We start from the raw sequence: 22,164 nt of genomic DNA, 5'->3' as shown, positions 1-22,164 counted from the left end.
CTTTGTTTGCCTCTCATGTAATGGTGGATGTGGACCTTACTGCTAAGATGGTTGATATGGTGGTTGCCTGTTAGATGGTCCTGCTTCTTGCCTCCACCCAAAATTCAGATTCTGGTTTCCCCTCTGACCCTGTGAAAACTAATTCTTGAAGGAAAGATTGTTAGGGAAATCACCCTGACGAGGTTGATTGCTAACATACTGAACCTTCTCTTCTTGTGTGTTGGTAGACATTGATCAATGAGCAATAACATGATCACCCCGCAAAACTCGCAGTGTAGTACCTGTTGATGAATTGAAGGAGTTTGTACCACATTTAATTGTCGAGGCAACTTGGACTTTTGCTTTGTGAGTTCCTCAATCTGTTGTGTCAGAATCTTGTTCTAAGCCAGAATGGCATCATAAGTATTCAAGTCCAACATCCCTCTCTTATGTATTGTCCTTATATTATGATGAGCTTGCCGATCTGTAGTAGATAATGCAGTAATAATTCTAGTAGCTTGCTCAACATCCATCATAGTGCCACTAGTTGTGGCATTCAATATCATCTTAGTCTCTGGCTTCAACCCATTACAGAAAATATTTAGTTGGTCGACATCCTTAAACCCATGTTTGGGACATTTCCTCCGCAACACCTGGAAACATTCCCATGCCTCATAAAAAGCTTCCTCTACACCTTGTCTGAATGTTGAAATTTCAAACTTCGCATGCACATACATCACCAGAGGGAATAATCTTGTTAAAAACTTAGTTTCCAAATCGCTCCAATTGGTTAAGCTATGGGTTGGATGTGATTTTAGCCATTCCCTAGCTTCACCAAGGAGGGAAAATGGAAACATCATCTATATGCAACTTCCCTCTTAGTGTTAGAATAACCCATAGTGGCCACCATTTCATAAAAATTGTCAAGATGAGCATATGGATCTTCATAATCTTTGCCCGTGAACTGAAGAACACCGACTAGATTCAAATATGAAGGCTTGATTTCTACTGTCCTAGCGGTGTGTGGAATCACTATGCTAGAGTAGTGCACATGACCTTGATATCTGACATAATCACCTAATGTCCTCCTTGGAGGATTAGGCCTTGAGTTATTATCAACAACATTATTGACATTCTCCACCTTCTCTAACTGAGACTCTGAATTTGTAGCCGGTTTAGAGCTATACTGAGCTTCTAAAAGGACTGCAAAAAAGGTTAGCACAAGCGTTTACTATACTACAAAGAATTAAAGAATAACTATGTACAAAACTCAATAAACTCTATAAAGAACTAATGTAAATTGCTCATTGCTCTCCGACAATGGCGCCAAAAACTTGTTAGATATTTATGGAACGGCAAGTGCACCACATCATCCAAGTAATAAAGTCCGTTAAAATACCGGGATATCGTCCTTAGGGAGTAGAGTAGATTTACACTAATTCCTACAAGAATAAGTTGAGTATATATTTACAATAATGGTTTTATGAAATTTTTTAATTGGTTGTGTAAAATCATACAATGAACTAAAAATATTTAAAATAAACTAGGATCGAAATGCATCGTTCTTTCCCATTGACATCCATGGATTCAATTCCATGTAACTTGTGAAGTTACTGATTCAGATGCACATTTTATTCAAGTCATTCACATCAATTCCTTGAGTGTAAAATCGTTGGATAATCACTCAAATACAAATTCCTTGGATATTTGACCGATTAACTATCATTAAGTTCCATGTAAAAGCATTTCATGCATCATTGTCCATTCCTAGAGCAAAGATGTATGAAGGAAGATGATCCAGGTTCGGTATCAAGCTGAACTTTCCAATTAAACTTGAACCCAAGAACAAGAAATTAGTAGCAAAGTAAATTCATGCATTATGAACGGGATAAACTTCCCAAAATCAAATAACAATTACAATAGAATCGAATCCAGGAGTACAAATGTTCGAAGATTACATTTTGAAACCCACAACAAGGTCTATTCACTCATCCTCGCCTTTACAATGCTCGAATTATGAGATTATACAAGGAAATATGAAGTAGAATCGTTTCCACGATTTCTATCCTAATCTCCACCGTGTTTTTCTTTATTTTCTTGCTAAGAATGCTTCAGAAGTGTTTCGATAACTTCCCATGTTGTCTAGAACTACCTATATGAAGTTCCAACTACTATTCTCTCGCTCAAGCTAGGATTCTCGCTTGAGAGAGAGAAAATGCCATTCCCTCACTTGAACACCTCACTTGGGTATGGAAACACAAAGCCTAAGTGAATTTTGGCCCCAAATTTTCGCTTGAGCGAGAGTCCCTCGCTTGGGCGAGTGACAACAGTATTTTCTGATGATTTTCTTCTAAATTATGGCTTGGGTGACCATCCCTCGCTTGGCCGAGGCTTGTGCTATTCAGAAACTCATTCTTCTCTTTTTTCTCATTTGTTCATCATTTCCTAGCCTGCAAACAACAAAACACAATTAAATTCCTATACAACACAATATTAACTAAGTTATCGGGAATTGTATGCTATTACAATAAAAATACACGCTAAATGCCCCAAAATCATATACATTTCCTTAACAATTTGGTACTTAATAGTGTCAGAAGATAAGTTATCTCATTGCAACCACTAAAAGCATGACATGTGTCATATTTAATCATTTTCTATAAAAATATTTCTAAAACTAAACAAAATAGTACACACGTCATACTTTTACTAACTAGATAAGATAAATTCTCTTCTGATATAAGGAGATACTTGATTCTCTTTAGAGTATCATCTACTTTTCAAAAGGGTTTTACATTCCTCGATTGATAAGATTTCTACCATTAAAGATATTGTTAATAGGAGGATAAAGATTAAGGTAAATAAAGTATATATATATATATATATATAATCTTTCCATAAAATTTTGTATATTTACATCAATTTAGATTGGAGTAAGAAAACTAATCTGATCTAAAGTGTCTAAAATGAAAGCTCAAAGATTTAGATGAGACCTTTAAGGACTTAGTTGAATAAATATTTTAGACTATTGTGAAGTTTATCACAATTTACATTTTTACATCATTTCATAACTTCACATTTCAAACTATTTAAAGGGAGAGATTCACCACTTACTCTAAGAGTAAGTTAAAAAAATCTATTTCACATCTTAACCATCAATTTTATGAAAATTTAATGGTTCAGATCTACTAACTAATTCAAATTATGTGAACCATTAGATTTTTATAGAATGCATGACTAAGATGTTAATTAGTTTTTTTAACTTACTCATGAAGTAAGTGGATCCCCTCTCTTATTGAAAATATGCTCATAATTTTATTTGCAATTAATATTATTATTGAGGTTTTAACTTACCCTTAAGACTCTTTAATTCTTATGGATAGAAATTGTTAAATATCAAATTGGTTAATTAAATTATCAAATCAGGTTGTCGCAAACAATTATAAAAGATTGTCGAATCCATAACGATTGGTTTGATACTAACCTCTCAATCAAGAAATGTTATTCTAAGTTGATTTAAAGTTGTGCTTGATTGATTTGATTAAGCTATTAAACTAAAATTGGTTTGATTAAACTATTAGAATAAAGATATTGAGATTGAACTTTACTACTCATTATACACTCACTTGATTCAACAATACTTATTCATCTAACTGTATTTTTCACAACAATAAAACTTCAATGGTACTAAAAGCTAATGTCTTAGTCTTAATAGCTTATTAAATAAAACTCTATGTCTAATAATTCTACTCGTAAAACGAAGAACTATTATCCACAAGATACACCTCTATGTCTAATAATTATGTTTATGTATGACTCTATGTCTAGCTATCATATCAATACATCTACAAATACGACAAATTAATAAAAAAAAACTATGTCTAACAATTATACAAATATGATGATTTCAAATATTCAGAATTAAAAAGAGGATTTCTTAATGTATTTACAATCATAAATTCATTAAAAAAAAATATTTTCAATCTTAAAGTAAGCATAAAACACGAAATCAACTCATAAGAATGAAAGCATTCTACATAAATCTGAATCAAAGTATATACCTCAATTAAATATTATATTCAATCTCAACAAGAGAGAATTTAGTTACTTGTATTCATGGTAACTAAGTAAAAGATACAAAAGAGAGAAATTAATCTCATAGAAGAAGAATTTACCTCCTCTATGAGCATATATTAGCTTATCTAACTTTCCCCTTTCTTCTACACCTTAGTTTGAGCTAAACTAGTCTAAACAACTAAGAAGAATTGAGTAAAATAAGTGGTGGTCAAATGTTTATATCAAATGCCATACTTCACCATGTTTAAAGAGTCTGAATAATGCTATTTTCACGCAACACAAGGAATTTGTTGAGTGCAACGCTTCGTTTGGCCCGAGGTTCGACCTTTCAGCTAGCCTCACTATGTTGGGTAGAATTATTCAATTTCGCTCAGCATATGCATTTTGCTGAGCGTTTCCAGAACAGTAACTACACCAAATTTTCTCATTGATTTCGTCCAACATAAGGATTACGATGAGTGTGATTTCTCTAGTAATGGAATATGAGAAGAAATATAATTTTTTTAATTTTAATTTGTTTTATTGAAAAATAACTTAAAATCATGAATGTTAAAGATTTTTTTGCCACAACTCATAATCTTCATCTAATACTGGACTCTCTAGTATTGGAGAGGATCTCCAATCCCATACAAAGATATCAAATAATATTCAGGAAGTTCCTAATAATAATGTGCCTAAACAAGTTAACTTGCACCTCAAGCAAGTTAACTTGTTGTCTAAGCAGCCCTGCTTTCATGAGCCAAGCATTGGCCCTAGTATGAATGACACAAACCATTATGTGCCAAGAACAGGTACATCCCAATTTGCATCAATTTTGTCTCATCTTGGCCATTTTTGTATGCAGGTGAAAACTGCATCAATTCTATCTCACCATGGCCAAGTTGATAAGCACAAAGCTGATGCAACAGAGTTGAGCAATACACTAGGAGCCAAAGCTGATGCAGCAAGAATCAACACTACATCAGGAGCCAAAGCTGATGCAGCAGGAATCAGCCTAGCCATCACCAATCTGCTAGGCCAAGTCTCACCAGGCCGAGTCTGTCCCACTCTTATGGGCCATGTATTATGCAAGACCAGAAATGATGCAATTACTAGAAGGATCACGTATCATACAAGCAATCAAACTTACTCTCATTATAGACATGTGTTAAATGAGTTAAATGAGTTTTAGTTAGTTAAGTTAGTTAATTTTTGTTTTCCCTTTTAGTTAGTTTGTCTATAGTTTGTATAAATAGCTGTTTTGGTAGTAGTATTGTAATCAATGAATACTTTTGTATATTCAATCAAGCATAGCAAAGTTCTTAATGGTTCTTTAGTTTTCTTGGGTTAATTTTCACCCATTCATTGTTTCATATGCTTCTCAAGTGAGTGCCATTTTATTGGATGGTATTAGAGCTCTTTCGAGAGCTATGCTGTATTCAAGAATAGTTCTATCATGCCCTCGGGTGCAGCATTGGATCCTTCACAAGATCCAACAACTCCTTATTACTTACATCCATCAGATAATCCAGTGAGTGCATTGGTTTCTCATTTGGTCAATGGTGAGAATTACCATCAATGGTCCAAGTCAATGAAGATGAGTCTCATTTCAAAACTGAAATTAGAATTTGTAGATGGAACCACACAAGCACCAGCCAGGAAAAATCCCATTTACAAGGCGTGGGAGAGAGACAACAATATGATAATATCTTGGATCACAAGATCAGTGACTCCACCGATTGTAAGGTATTCTCATGGTAATCTCCTCAAAATTGCAGACCTACAAGATTATATGGCAAGATTCAATCAAGGAGACCTCAGTATATTAGAATACTTCACTTAGCTTAAAATACTTTAGGATGAATTGGATAGCATTAGACCCACACCAAGCTGCACCTGTGAAACCTTGCCAGATATTAAGAAACATAAGACAAAAGGAGACCTCAGTATATCAGAATACTCCACTCAGCTTAAAATACTTTAGGATGAATTGGATAGCATTACACCCACACCAAGCTGCACCTGTGAAACCTTGCCAGATATTAAGAAACATAAGACAAAAGATAAAATTATAAGATTTCTAAAAGGGTTAAATAAGGTATATTCAGGAGTTAGATCACAAATCTTGATGATGAACCCTCTTCCAGACATGAGGAAGACTTTTGCTTTAGTATTCTAACAAGAAAGACAACTTTACAGTCAGGATATTGATTCAAACGCAATGGTGGCCTCAAGTAACTGGAGAAGAGGAGGATTGTCTAGTAGAAGTAGTAGTCAATGAAGATTCAACCCTAGTACATATGGAAGAGGAAATAACTGTGGGAAAAGTGCTTAGAACAAGCCTAATTTTTCTGGAAAATATTGCACACATTGCAAAAGAAATGACCATACCATGGACACCTGTTACAGGCTTCATGGGTTCTCAGCAAATTTCCCAACTAATAGGACTCAACAGACTAATTCTTTCGTGGTTGAAAACATCACAGATCAACATGATGGTGAAGACAATCAACCATATGACAATCCTAAAGCACAACATGATGACACTATCTTTGGACTTAGCAAGCAACATTATCAAGGCCTTGTTAGCCTATTACAACAACAAACAAATACAAAAACACCAAGATGTGATGAGACCAATGTCCTCTCTACCACCTCAATAGCTCATGATGAACAACATCCATATATTTATAGACTTAGATATCAATACATAACATGGATATTAGATAATGGTGCAACATATCACATGAATTCCAGTTTAGCTAATTTCACTACATACAAAAAGATAAATTCAGTGAAAGTTAAGTTACCTAATGGAACATAAGTTATATCCCATATTTTTGGAACCATCATTGTTACACCTAACGTAAATATTCATGATGTTTTATACTTACTGTAAATAACCAATTTTGACCGGAGTAAAATATTTCAAAACAAAAGAGGGGGAAATCTGATTTTAAAATGCTTGTGGCAATTGGGCTTTTCCCCTAGCCCAACCAGATTAGGGTACCATAACCCTAATTCTCACTCCCCTATATAAGCCTAACTTAGCAACTAAAGAGGGGGTTCAGAATTTTAAAAAGAAGAAGGCAAAGGCACCATATTTTTTGAAAAGAAAAGAGAAGGGAGAAGAGGGAAAAAAGGAGATTCTCATACTATCTTCATTATATACATGTTCTCTCCTAGGTTCGTTTTCTTTCCTTTCTTTACTGTACATTTTTGTCTACCATTGTATGTATGCTTGTGTGTTGTATTCAGTTTACATAGAATATTTCAAGTTTACATTTTTATTTGCTGGAAACCTTACTATTTGCAGTGAGGGGGCTGCTGGACGGTGCCGACTCCACTTTGAGTCACCGTCACAGCCCCACCACGGTGCAGAGAGTTTTGGACAGTGGCCATGGAGGGCCGTCATGTCCCCAGCCACGCCTAGACGGGCTGGACTGCCTTGTCCAGCAGCGATCCTCGCGGCTAGCAATGTCGTCCCCGCCCTGGATGGGTGGTGGTGCACCACCGCTGCTCGTGGCCAAGTTGCTACCGTTGCCGCCTAGAACAGTGGGGCTGCCTCCATTGGATCCCCAAACCCTAACCCCATTTTTATATTTTGTCCCCAATCCAATGTAACCTTAAACCTCCAATTTAATTTAACCCTAAATCCGAATTTAATTTTAACCTAAAATCCCAAATTAATTTTACCCTAAAACCCCCAAATCAATTCCTTACCCTACCCCTAAAACCCTCATCCATATCTATTTTTATATATTTTGTTTTTTCTTCTTGTTTTTGTTTTGTTTATTATGAATAATATTTTTAATTTGTTTGATTTATTTATGTATTTGGGTTTTTTTTCTTATTTATTATTATTTGTATATTTAATAAAGAATGTATATGTGTATATATATATATATATGTGTGTGTGTGTGTAAATATATAAAGTGTATAAAAAAATATTTATAAAAAAGAAATATGAGGTAACCCACTATACACCCAGTGTCTTGTCGCGTTATCTTATGTTGTAAATTCATTCCAATTAAGTTTTTAAAATCAATATAAGGTAACCCACTATAAACCTAGTGTCTTGTCGCATTACCTTATGTTGTAAATTCATTTCAATTAGTTTTTAAAAGCAATATGAGGTACCAAATGTCTTGTCGTGTTACCTTATGTTGTAAATTCATTTCAATTACTTTTTAAAAGCAATATGAGGTTACCCACTATAGACCTAATGTCTTGTCGCGTTACCATATATTGTAAATTCATTTCAATTAGTTTTTAAAATTAATATGAGATAACCCACTATAGACCTAGTGTCTTGTCGCGTTACCTTATGTTGTAAATTCATTTCAATTAATTTTTAAAAGCAATATGAGGTAACCCACTATAGACCTAGTGTCTTGTCGCATTACCTTATTTTGTAAGTTCATTTCAATTAATTTAAAAAAAAAGCAATGTGAAGTAACCCACTATAGACCTAGTATCTTGTCGCATTACCTCATGTTATAAATTCTCTTTAAACAAATTGTTAAGCAACGTGAGGCAACTCATTATAGGCCCATTGCCTTGTCGCGTTACCTTATGTTGTAAATACATTTTTAATAATTTATCAAAGCAATGTCAGGTATCCCACTATAGGTCTAGTGCCTTGTCATACTACTTTATGTTATGAATTTTATAATAATAATAAAATACCGCTAATCAAACTTATTTTCAAAAGAACTACATAACCTTGATTTCTCTATTGCAACTAGAGATACGTAGGAGCAGATTTCCCTCTTAGGCATAAAAAATAAAAATATTTTCCTTTGTCTTTCTTTCCGTGCAATAATGTGACGGTAAAATTAATGTTTTGAAATAATATCCATATAACTGATCTAGGTACAATTTTCTATAACGGGCAGTATGAGGTGCATAACATCTTCCTCATCCGTAACCGACCCCCGAACTAAATTTCTATTTTTGGAGCAAATTAATCATATTTTCAAAAATTGGTATTTCATGTTTTCCCTTTAAAAAACATCGATGACGACTCCATTGCATTTATTTATATATATCACGTTGTGCCTACAAAAGCGGGGTAATGACAGCATGCCGACTCCACCGGGGATAGCTGAGAGTCATACCTTTTAAGATTAATTGTGTGGATATTTAGTTCATTATTTTAATTTTATCGTTTCATTTTATTTTTGTTTTTTTGACGTTGTTATTTATTACTTATTTGTAAATAACCCTCATATATGTAGTTGGTGTTTTGATGTTGTGTACAGGTTTTGGGGGTTATTGTTGGGGTTTTTATGCATTATTCTTTTTGAGGTTTGTAAACTCCCATACACACTTCACTATTCATGCCTTGTTACCTCGACCATCTATCGGGCCTATCCACTTATTGCTAGCGATACATTGGCTTATTGTTATTGGGCCTTCGTGCACATTTCGATATTGCGTTGATGTATCACTCAAATTGTTACTGGTTATTATGAATATGGCCCGCATGTGTCTTGTACATCTTCGTGTCATATTCGTGATATCTGGGTTGTTAGCTTCCACTAGTGATGACAATATGGGGGGACCTAGAGGAAGTCTAATATACCACCAAATTTTGCATATCTGAACAATAGAACTTCACCCTAGATTTTGGCCTTTCAGACTCAACAAACCTTGTACGATCAAACACCTTTATGTAGGACACGAGAGTATACATTTTTTTACTGTATTTTACTATTCGGCAAAAAGTCGGGAAATTTTTTATCCCGCAATCATAATTGACTCGCCATCACACAAGCTTGACTGAATTAGGATACCACTGCACTTTGGTAACCTTATGCTACGAGGGAAGGCTTTTAAAATATAATCATTTCATCCACATGCATACCATGAATTCGTAAACAAATGAAATAAAAATCTTTTACTTCATGTGTTTGCATATCATAAATGCAAAACGAATGAAAAAAAAATCACTTCATGCATATCCCGCATTCAATTTTTTTTATGCAGTATCATTATCACACATATCATGCATTAAAAAGATGTGTGTTTTAAAAATACTTACATGCATGTCATGCATACACAAAAAAAGAAGAGAAAAAAATTATTCGTCATGCATATGTATCACTCGTTGATCAAGTCAATACATGCATCATTTATGCGTACGTAGAGAAAAAAATGACATTGTCTTATATTTTTTTAGGATCCTTAACCAATAATGTCTTGTTCTGCGCAGTCAGAGGCCATTGATATGCAGCCCAGTGCTAGTAATGCTAAGGTCAAGAAATGGGTAAAGGCTGATTTCAAGGTAGCCAGACTTGATAGCCTCAAGGTTTTAGCTGATAAGATTGCCTTTGAAGTTCAAGTTGTGTTCCTGGAAGAATACGAGAGACTATATGACTTGTTGTTTGCTGATGTCAATATTGCAGCCCTCAACGCGCTGACTCAAATATGGAATAACGACCTTGGCGTTTTCGAGTTGTCTCATCTAGACACCGTCCTAGTGATAGAAGAGTATCAACAATTACTTTTGGTTCGAAGGGGTCATGGAATATATATCCCGGGTGGTGAAACTCCAATTTGCACGGCCAAGAAAATTATTAGATTGACTCATATGGATCAAGTACGGAGAAGGGCAGGGTTGGCTACAAAGTGCTTTGGGGCATCATTTGCAAAAATCAATGGATCAGGGAAATTGAGCAGTTTTCTAGCATGTCTTGGCCCTCCTCATTTATGGGTTGATGTTGTTCCCTTCCATTCCTGGATTAGTCGGGTATAAGGTTGTGAAAGTGTTTTACAAAGTATTCAAATGGAAATCTGACCCCATTCCAGCAATCCTATAAGATACATTCATTGCCCTATCCAGTTGTCATCAGAAGGGGTTCCTTAAAATCCATTGTTGTGTTCACTTATTGTATGTATGGGTGGCCACACATGTGCATGCTGTCAAGTATCAGGCCCTCGCCAACCGTGTTTTGATGGATTTCAACAACATCACACTTGAGGAAAAAGTAGTGGATCAGTGGAGGGTTAATCTTGAGCGTCTTGTACCAAATGAAGATAGGTGGATATGTTAATGTTCTCCACAAAAGAGCATGATAACCCGATGAGGTTCATACAGTAATGTTCATCTATTGGGCACCGATGGATGTTTTTTCTACACACCAGAACTGTTATTGCAACAACTTGGAGGAATGCAGATTAGACCGAGTGACGAACCCAAGAGTGTCATATGTCTCTATGAGGATGATGGTGAGTTAATAAGAAAAGTCAAGGAAGCTTGGGATAATCTTATCGTCAGAGACGATCAACAACGAGGGGCGGTAAGAGTCTATAGCACGCCTGAGTACAACAGTTGGAGAGCGGCCAAGGTAAAAAAGGTAACCATCTCACCACCTTTTCCAAGAGAGTAAAACTTATCCTCAATGGAGAAAGAGCTCGAAGGTATGATAGAAACCCGCCGGGAGCAAGTCAACATTGTTGATGGCAAGAGACAAGATGCTCACATCGAAATAATAAGAAAGCACGAGATTGAGAAGATGAAAAAGGAGCTAAAAATAGAAAAGGAAGTATTTGTTCCAGCTACTCTTAAAAAGGCCAAAACTGAAGCATCTGTCGACATCTGTAAACTGAAATAGCAATTGGAAGCCTAGAGGCAAGTTATGGAAATAGACTCTAAAAAAAGGGCCGAGTTGAAGGACGAGTTAAGGGGTTTCAAGAGGGCTGTCTATCTCAGAGATGTGAGGATTGTCGAGCTTGGAAGAGATCTCAGATCAAGCCAACAAAAAACCGTTATGGGACTAGACCAAGTTGCTCATTTGATAGAACAAGTCTCACATTTGCAAGAAGTGCATCAAAAGATGGATGAGTACCAGAATGCTTTATCCAAAGCTAAGGGCAAAACGAAATGGTACAAGCGAAGGGCGAATGAGCCAGAATCCAAGTACAATACTATGGGTCTCGAACATGGTTGGAAAGAAGAGGACAAGCAGAAAGAGTTGGAAGAAATCATGAGTGCCATAGAAGAGGTCGAGAGGTGCAAAGAAATGTGGAGGCATAAGTCAATATCTCTGTTGGGATATTGGGAGATTATTAGCTATGATTGGCTCCAAGATTTCGACATTGTGTACAAGGAAAGTGTAAAAGTGGAGGTCAAATTGCCAGCGAAGATCAAGGCTTACTTCAATGACTATCATAATACAATCCAATGAGTCATATATTGGAGGGAATCCATGGACTGGATGAACCTCGAGCCAAAGGATGAGCCAACGTTCATGGAGGAAGACCTAGAGGAAGAATACTCAGAGAAAGAATTCTCAGAGGAAGAGGATGTCATCGTTCTAGATGATTAGAATGGACTATTTGATTTTGTGAAAAAGGGGAGAGAAAAAAAGGAATATTGTAATATTTCTCCTTTCAAAAAATGATAAATGCAAAGAAGAAAAAAAACATTGAATAAGGTTCATTTTACTTGTTTTGTTTCCCTAAAAATCCCTGTAATTCTCCCTTATGATGATCTATTGTAACACGCATTTCAAAGTCAAACCAGGCAGAACGCAAACCTCCAGATAGCGGGATGGTCGTCAAGCGCTATGCGAACATTTCATCGTTAGATAAAAGAAACTAATCTTATATAAGTTGATCTTAAGAAACAATGACTTCATGAATTTTTGAAAAAAAATGCAAGATTTTCACTAGGAACCATTACGTATTCTCGGAGGCACTCATATAACACCAGATCACGAGCAAGGATGGACACTAACTTCACAAGCACTGAGAGGAATTTTGGGTTGGAAATTGAGGAGTTCAAAGGGAAGATGGATGAAATGGCTAAGGCATAGAGCAGAATGGAAGACTCATTGAAGGATATCAAGAATGTTCTCGCCCTTCTAGCTGCCAACCAAGGAAGAGCGAACGCTGGAGGGCAACAAGAGGATGCTCCCCCGACTAGGGGAGGATACCGTCCCATTGGAAATGCCTGGCAGGAGGGAGAAGGCTCCAACATGCCTCATTTTGAACAGCCACAAAGACCCGTGTTCGGTCTGCCAAATGAGGAAGGGAACAATACGTATGAGCAGTGGATGGGGAAGGTAGAAGAGCAACTAAAGAATGATTGGGGAGCCGCTGCCCATGGGTCCCTCCGAATTGAAGAATTATATCATGCCACTAATGTTGTGATCCCGAAGGATTTTAGGGTACCAGATTTCTCCAAGTACGATGGAAGTGGCAACCGACGATTCCATCTTGTAAGTTATGCTATAAAGATGGTCATGTGGTCAAAGGAGGAGGGTTTCCTCATTTGCGTTTTCCATAAGAGTCTGACTGGCCCAACATTGTAGTGGTACTTAGAGCTGGAATTGAGTCATATCTCTAGATGGACTAAGCTTGCTGACTCGTTCATGGATCAGTATAAGTTTAATGTGGAATTGGCTCCGACTCGTGAGCAACTTAGGGAAATGCAGAAGAAGAAGGTGAAGTCCTTTAGAGAGTATGCAATGAGGTGGATGGGTTTGGCAGCACAGGTGCATCCCAAAATGACAATGCCAGAAATGTGATCATATTTTATGGGGACCTTGGGGGCCAATACATCGGAATAATGGCAGGGGTTGCATACAAAGATTTTCAAGAGCTGATGGATGTCGGTGACATGATTGAGATGTTGACAAAGGCTAGAAAGTTATCAGTAGGTAAGGAGGATAGAAACGATACTAAAAAGAATGTATCGTCGAGGAAAAAGGAGAACGAGGTGAATCTAGTATATCAACAACAATGGAGATCCCAACACACATCTTATGATCAAACACCAGCCTACCAAGTAAACAATGTCCCCCAACCCTATAATTACACTCGCTCACAATACAGCAACCAGCCCCGACCGTATTTATCCAACCATACCAACCCTCTATACCAATCTAACCGCCATGCACCCACCAACACTCAAGCCCACACAAATTGCCGCCAAAACATGTTTTTCCTTGACCTACCCCCTTTCTAAAAATTGCTATATCCAATGCTGAACTTTTCCGCCAACTAGTTGATCGTCACCTATTAATACCATACCCCATCTGACCTTTTGAGGGCAACTTGCCTTCTTGGTATGATGCCAACAACACATGTAGCTATCATATGGATGTGGCAGGATACTCCATTGAGGATCGTGAGCAGTTTAAATTGGCGGTAAGGAAACTCATGACTTGTGGGAAGCTTGAATTTGAGGATGACGCTCGGCCAGATATCAGTAAGAATCTGATCCCAAACCACAATCAGGGGGTAAATGTGGTTGACATGGATAAATTGCTAGTAAAGAGGGTGTGTGACTTGAGAATGTCAATGCAACACCTTTTTTATGCTTTGAGGAGGACCAACTATAACGTAGTAACACTAACTACAAATGTATTTGATGAGAGGGGCTGAGATCCGGAATCTCATTGCGATTATCATCATGGTCAGACAGGACAATCCATAGAGGATTGTTGGGGATATAAGGAGAGGGTGAAAGTCTTGCTAAATCTTGGGGTCATTTAGGCAAGAAAGGATGAATCTGATAGTGAAGAAGTTGATATGGTTGAAAAGGTCACACTCAGAGTCCCACTCCTCAAAGATTCAAGTGCCGATAGAGTGACTCTTAGGGTGAGAAAGCCTCAACCCTTCACATATGAGAGCACACATACTGTCCTGTGGAGTTATAAGGTTAAGGTTGACACAACGGGGGAGGTCACTAAGGTTCAAGTATCGAAGGCGGTCATGACTGGTGAAATCATGAGGAGCAGAAGGCGTTGTAGTCCACCAGAGGGAGAGACTCAAAAAGTAGGAAAGAAAGTTAGAGGGGAAGATGATATGACAGAAGAAGTCAGTGAAAGGGAAGAGGAAGAATTTCTTAAGATCATGAGACAACGTGAGTATGATATGGTGGAATAGTTTGGGAAAACTCCTTCTAAGATATCTTTGTTGGGTTTGGAACTATCCTCAGAATTACATAGAAAGGTGTTCTTGAGGGTGCTTAATGAAGCTTACGTTAACCCCAACGCCACAACTAGCAAAATGGTTAACATGGTAGATCATGTGAAACATGTTAGCATGATAACATTCTTTGATGAAGAAATGGTGAGGATCTTAGAGAGTATACCTCATGCACTAGTCATTACTGCCAAATATCGAGGTCATATTGTCGACAAAATACTGATTGATGGAGGGTCAACTCTGAACATCTTACTACTGTCTATCTTGATATCTATGGGTCACCTTGCTATTGGAAATCGGATCTAATGTCTTTCAGGTTCTGTTTGTAGTAATGGATGTGGATTCTTCATATACAATAGTACTATGGAGACCCTGGATTTATGAAGCAGGAGCCATACCATGGAAAATTTTCAACGATGGAATGGTGATCACGATACATGGAGAGGAGGAGGTCTTGGTTTTGAAACCGATTTCGGTACCTTATGTGGAGCGTACGAGGGATGGTGATGACTTCTTGCATAGCTTTGAGGTAGTTGGGACCTAGCAGCGTGAAGGGAAGGGTCATGTGCATGATGTGAACCAGGTGGTGTCCCGAATCATGACTACAAAAGGATATGAAATACGGAAAGGTTTGGGCATACATCTACAATGCATTCCATCGTTCATCTCTGTCTCATAGAAATTTGACAAGTTTGGGCTATGGTATGAAGCTTCATAGGAGAATGTGAACATGTGCGTGAGTCGGAGAAAGAAGCATGAAGGAGCTTTGGAGAAGCCCATTCCTCACATCAACAAAAAATTTCCAAGTCCTGTTAGAGTGATTGCATCAAGTGACTTTAGAGAGCAAAACATCCATCTTTCCATCAACTTTCTGGAAGAAGACAGTACACATGGGGACATTAGTATTCGCGTCGATGAGGAAGAAGAATTAGCATTCTGAACCAATAGATGAGATTGTGGCATTAAAGTAAACTTTTGATTTGTTGTAACTCCGATGTTTGGATTTATGTTTAAACGACTTGAGACAATATCTTTGCTAATTTATATTGCTATTCAACATTTTATCTCATCAATTCATACCTCACCATTATCAGGCTTACTTTCTTACTTTCTTCTATGAATTCGTGTTTTTATCTCCTTTTTCATCTCCCAACATTTAATAAATGAATACATGTAATTATATTTGGTAGAAGATTTATCCAGTAATACGGTAATTGAAAATCCATCAATTAATTTGTCTACAATACTGGATGATGAACCCATTGATTCAAATGATGAATAAGAGGATGTGAAGGAATTGTCGAAGATGTTAGATGTTCAAAGAGTTATTCTGTTGCTTAATGAAGTGCAAGTTTCTGATTAATTTATTTAATGACAAGACGATTCTTTGCTCGCCATCTCGGCTTTGTTGGAATAAATTCCAAAGCCGGTATAATGGTTTCAAGAATGTTCCTTTAATAAAAAAAACTTAGCTTTATTGAATTATTAACAAATTCATACCATCTCCGCTTTGTTGGAATAATTTTCAACGCCGATATAATGATATGAATTTAGCAAATTAATACAAGTGATAATGAGTGATAATTATTTTTTGTTTTCCTTTATTAACCGAAATTCTTCCTAATGGAAGGTTGGTAAAGAATAAATAAATAAAGCAATAAATGGTTAATGACGGAAATGTAAATGACAGAAAGTAAAAGTTAGTAATTACATCACTCATTATAACTGTGTATTTTTCCTTTTTACAAAGATACAATTTATGAGTTAAATTTCACTTTGATTCAAGGTTTCTTTTTCTTGTCAACAAATAAAATTTATAAGTTAACACTTTACTTGTTAACAGAAATATACTCATATTTTGTATCTTTTATCAAAAGTAATAAAGTAACACATAAAGTTGTTTTTGTGATTTTATGAACTAAGAAACATGAAAAAGTAAAGAACTAACTATTTACAAATTCAAGAAGGGAATATTGATTTGAAAGATGAAATTATTTCTTGACTCAAATGATTTTGAAAATATTACAAGTTATGTGTTATACTTTCGGTTAATTCCACACACCATTTCTAAATCCTTCATTTAGTGTCCTAGTATGATAAGATGATTTTCAAACCTTATCTAATACACTAAACAATAGTTAAGTGCCACTCGTCAGAGTAGGTTGTCACACCCTACTTCAGGCTCCATTAACATCATTTAGCCTTGAACATTAGTTGCTTAAAATAGATGCTTGATATGACAAGTGAACTAAGGTGTAAGTTATACTTTTTAGTTCACTTGTCAAAACTTTAAGAATAAGCATTTTTGGATCTTTAAATCAAGTTTTAGGTGATCAAGTTAAAACCGCATTAAGAACTTCTTAAAGAATCAAAACTTAACCAAAAAATAATAACTAGAATGTATTGAAATCAAAATATGATACAAATGAAGAGAAGAAATAACCTTACACCATAATACAAATCAATATGTAGGAGCATGATCCATCTATCCAAGGATGAGATACTATTGATTCCAAATGAGCTTACAAAATCATGTTTTTGTACCTCATTTTCCAACTCCATTCCCTTTGAATTTCTATGAACTAAAAGCCTAAAAACAGCCTAAGAACACTCTAAAAAGATAGAGAACCAAATGAGTGTGCCTTTATTTGTACATTGTTTGGCTGCCCAACGCCTGACCAGGCTCACCCAAGCTGGTGAGTCAGCAGCTTGTCCCGTCTTGGGCATCTAGCTTGGATAGCCTATTGTGGGCTAGGTTACATGCATGGTGACACCTCCTACTTGACTATTTAGAACATATGTCATATATGAGGTCATATGCTTGACCTTCAAGTAAAGAATAGGCAAGTTGCTTGATGAGTTGGCCAAGCTTTCTTCATGGCTAGGTTTTTGAACTGCTTGGCCGCCCAACTCATATCTGGCCCATGCCCAGCTGCTTGGTTCCTTCATGGTGAAAGAACCAACCTTTCTTCAAGCCGAAGCAACCTTTGTTCCATGATTTCTTGAGTTGGTTTTAGTTGGTTACTTAGCACTTTTGGCATGATTTCTTCAAGTCTAAGTAAGCTTTTGAGTTTTTGCTTTGCTTTGCATACCTAGCTTGGGTTTCTTCATGGTGAAGAAAGATACATTTCTTCAAGCCTAAGTCATCATTTTTGTGACAAGCTTAACTACACAACATGCCGTACTTAGCTTGTTTATTTTGAGGATTTCCTTTTGGACTTTTGGCTTGTGATTTGGCATGAATTCTTGGCTTTCTTTTGAATTAATCAATTTCCTACAAAGTTCAAGGGAAACTTGGACAATAGGTGATCAAAAATTATATTATCCAATAATACAAAAAATTATCTAAAAAGTGTTGAATTAAGTTGGTTTTCACATTTTTGCATAGGATAAGTGCCATAAAAAGTATATGCAAATTATGTATTTTTGGCACTTATCATTAGAACATGTCGAAAGGGAGTATGTCATAAATACTGAAGAAATTGAGTTAATCAACATGGGGACAAAAGAAGATAAAAAGGAGGTGAAAATGGTAGACAACCCGAAACGCATTGAAATGATCTGTTCCATGAGTATATGGATGTGTTTGCTTGGTCTTATAAGGACATGCCAGGGCGGGATCCTAACATAGCGTCGCGTAAGATTCCCTTATATCTGGGTGTCAAGCCTAAGAAATAAAAGTTGAGAAGGATGCGCCCAAATTTGTCATTAAAGGTGAAAGAGGAGGTGACAAAACAGTTGGACTCTGGCTTCATAGAAGTGTCTAGGTACACGGAATGGGTGGCTAATGTAGTGATGGTACCCAAGAAAGGATGGAAGTTGAGGATGTGCGTAGACTACAAAAATTTTAACAAGGCAAGTTTGAAAGATGATTATCCTATCCTTCACATTGATGTTCTAGTCGACAGCGCGGCCCGGAGTCATTGGTTCTCTTTCATGGACGGATATGCGGGGTATCATCAAATTATGATGGACGCTGATGACAAGGCATAAACCACTTTTACCAACCCGTGGGGGACCTATTGTTACAGGGTTATGTCTTTTGGTTTAAAGAATGTAGTGGCAACGTATCAACGTGCTATGGTGGCCCTATTTCATGATATAATGCACAAGAAAGTGGAGGTATATTTTGATGATATAATCTCCAAGTCGAAAGAGGGGGGCAGTCCTATTGCGGTTTTACGAAAGTTATTTGAAAGGCTGAGAAAATATCAAATGAAGTTAAATCCCGAGAAGTGCACATTTGGACCGTCTTCAGGGAACATGTTAGGATTTGTCGCCGGTCGAGAAGGCATAAGGGTGGACTCCAAGAAGGTAGAAGCGATACAAGAGATGCCAGCTCCAAAGGCTGAGAAGGAAGTGAGAAGTTTTCTAGGCAGGCTGAATTACATTGCAAGATTTATTGCCAACCTAACCAGCACCTGTGAGCCCATGTTTAAGTTGTTGAAAAAGAATTAGCCAAGCAAGTAGGATACATATTTCTAGGAAGCTTTTGATAAAATAAAGGCTTATTTGGTAAATCCGCTTATCTTGGCACTGCCAAAACCGGGCCGACCGTTGATTTTATATATGACGGTGTTACAAACTTCAATGGGTGCAATGTTGGGGCAATATGGAGAAACAGGTAAAAAGGGGCAAGCAATCTACTATTTGAGCAAGAAGTTTAATGAATGTGAATCTTGATACTCGATGATAGAAAGGACTTGCTACGCTCTAGTGTGGGCATCCAAAAGGCTCCGGTAATACAGGTTGTACTATACTACTTGTATCGTCTCCCGAATGCATCCTTTGAGATATATCTTTGAGAGTCCTCACGTTTCTCTGAGAATGGCGAAATGGCAAATGATATTGTCCGAGTTCGACATTAAGTATGTTACTTAGAAATCTTTCAAAGGTGGAGAAATCCCAGATCAATGTGTAGAAAGCCCTATACATGGGGAAGACAGGTTATTGAATGAGTTCCCTGATAGTGGAGTATATGTGATAGATGAATTAGAGAAAGATGTTTGGGAGATGTACTTTGATGAAGTAGTTAATATGCATGGGAGCGGTGTTGGGGCAGTAATCATCTCGCTGGTCGATAAGCAGTACCTAGTGGCAGTTAAGCTAGACTTCGAATGTACTAACAATATAGTTGAATACAAAGCGTGCATCAATGGACTTCTCTTTGCATATGAGATGAATGTCAAGATGTTGAGGGTGTTCGGACACTCTACGCTTATCATTTATCAGGTCAATGGCAAGTGGCAAACTAAGGATACAAAGCTCATTCCGTATCAGAAATACTTATCTTCGTTAGCCGAGAAATTTAAAGAAATTTGTTTTTCCCATGTGACTCGAAACAAGAACCAGTTTGCGGATGCTCTAGCAACTTTGGCTGTAATGACTAAACTAGAAGTACACGCTAGCGTTTGCCCGATTCAAGTGATGACTCAAGATGAACCTTCTTATTGTTGTGCTAACTTACAGGATGATGACGAACCTTGGTATCACGATATAAAAAGGTATATCCAACACAAAGAGTATCCAGAGGGTGCGAGTGATGTGAACAAAAAGACAATTCACCGCTTGGCGGGGACATTCTTTCTGAATGGTGAAGTGTTGTATAAAAGGAGTCATGATGGTATGCTCTTCAGATGCGTTGATATAAGAGAAATTCAATTGTTCATGACTGAAATACATGAAGGGATCTGTGGAACTCAAGCAAATGGTCACATGATGGCAAAGAAAATTCTAAGGAGTGGCTACTATTGGACTACTATGGAAGCAAATTTTATGGGTTATGTATGAAAGTGTCCGAAATGTCTGGTGTAGAAGCTGCATCATACAGTAGTATCACTCGCAAGGTATTCGCCAGGTTCCTCCGAAGAGATACCATTTGCAGATATGGGATCCCTAAAAGGATAATCACAAATAATGGCACCAACCTCAGCGGTGGTGAAGTGGAGGGGTTGTGCAACAAATTTAAGACCAAACATCATAATTCAACCCCATACAGGCCAAAGATGAATGGCGCAGTTGAAGCGGCCAATAAGAACATCAAAAAGATAGTTGCAAAGATGGTGGAGAACTAGAAAGATTGACATGAAAAATTACCCTATGCTTTGCGCACATATCGCACCAACAATCGATGAAGTGCTAGGGAAACCCCATTCTCAGTAGTGTACGGGATAGAAGCTGTCTCTCCAATCAAAGTAGAAATTCCTTCGCTAAGGGTCCAAATGAAAGCAGAACTAGAAGAGTCTAAATAAGTCAAGGCTAGGTATGAGCAGTTATACATGATCGAAGACAAAAGATTGGCGGTCATTTGTCATGGCCAGTTATACCAGGGAAGGGTGGCAAAAGCTTTCGACAAGAAGGTCTGTCCTAGAGAGTTCGAAGCGGGAGACTTGGTGCTCAAAAAGATCCTCCCAAATTAGGAAGATGCTCGCGGAAAATTGGCTCTAAACTATGAAGGTCCTTATATTGTCAACGATGCATTCTCAGGAGGTGCTCTGATCTTGCAAGACATGGATGGAAATGTTTTGGCTAGACCTGTAAACACAGATGCGGTAAAGAGATTCTATGCCTAAAAAAAGAAAAAAAGAAAAAAAAGAGCCCGTTAGGTTGAAAACCCGAAAGGCCAACCTAGGTAGAAATTAAGGCAAATAAAAAAGGGCATTTTCTCTTGCAAGTTTACCATACTAGGGGAAAATCAAGATCCTCTATGCGCTTGTGCATGTAGTAGAAGCCATAAAAGTTGCAAGCAATATGGGGAGAAAATGGGAGTTCTCGGAAGAGTCCTGCAGCCTCGTGTTATGGGCTAGTTACTTGGCTATCGTGAAAGATTGATGGATGGATTAGCAATTACTTTATACTGGGGCAAAAAAATTTGCAAATTGTTTGTAACTTATAGCATATATGCTCTCAAACCTCCCCATGTGCAACTTTTTGAATATCAATAGAAGAAAGTTCTTTCATATCCATACTTACCTTTGTGCATGCATGTTTGCTTAGATAAATCTCAAGTCATATAAATGTAATACTCGAACTACATGATTGAATAATTTTTGTGGTAATCTATTTCATTAAGTGATTCAAGATAATGAAACTCGCTGAAACTTAACCCAATGCACATGTCATTAGAGAATTGAATGTTGCATCTCCTAGTGACGACAAAGTGGTCACCCATAATGGATCCATTAATTC

At 37.1% G+C, this 22,164-nt stretch overlaps 1 protein-coding gene across 1 annotated transcript; it reads left to right on the top strand.

The window, feature by feature from the left end:
• LOC109327701 lies at positions 19,057-20,766 on the top strand. Its single transcript, XM_019560866.1, has 4 exons — positions 19,057-19,399; positions 19,483-19,600; positions 19,673-19,724; positions 19,858-20,766. The coding sequence occupies exons 1-4, from the start codon at positions 19,057-19,059 to the stop codon at positions 20,764-20,766; spliced, it is 1,422 nt and encodes a 473-aa protein (XP_019416411.1).

This window comes from Lupinus angustifolius, chromosome LG15, assembly GCF_001865875.1.
Source record: "Lupinus angustifolius cultivar Tanjil chromosome LG15, LupAngTanjil_v1.0, whole genome shotgun sequence".
NCBI classification, from domain to species: domain Eukaryota; kingdom Viridiplantae; phylum Streptophyta; class Magnoliopsida; order Fabales; family Fabaceae; genus Lupinus; species Lupinus angustifolius.
The sequence above is the reverse complement of the archived record's forward strand: the minus strand, read 5'-3'. Positions and strand labels throughout refer to the sequence as shown.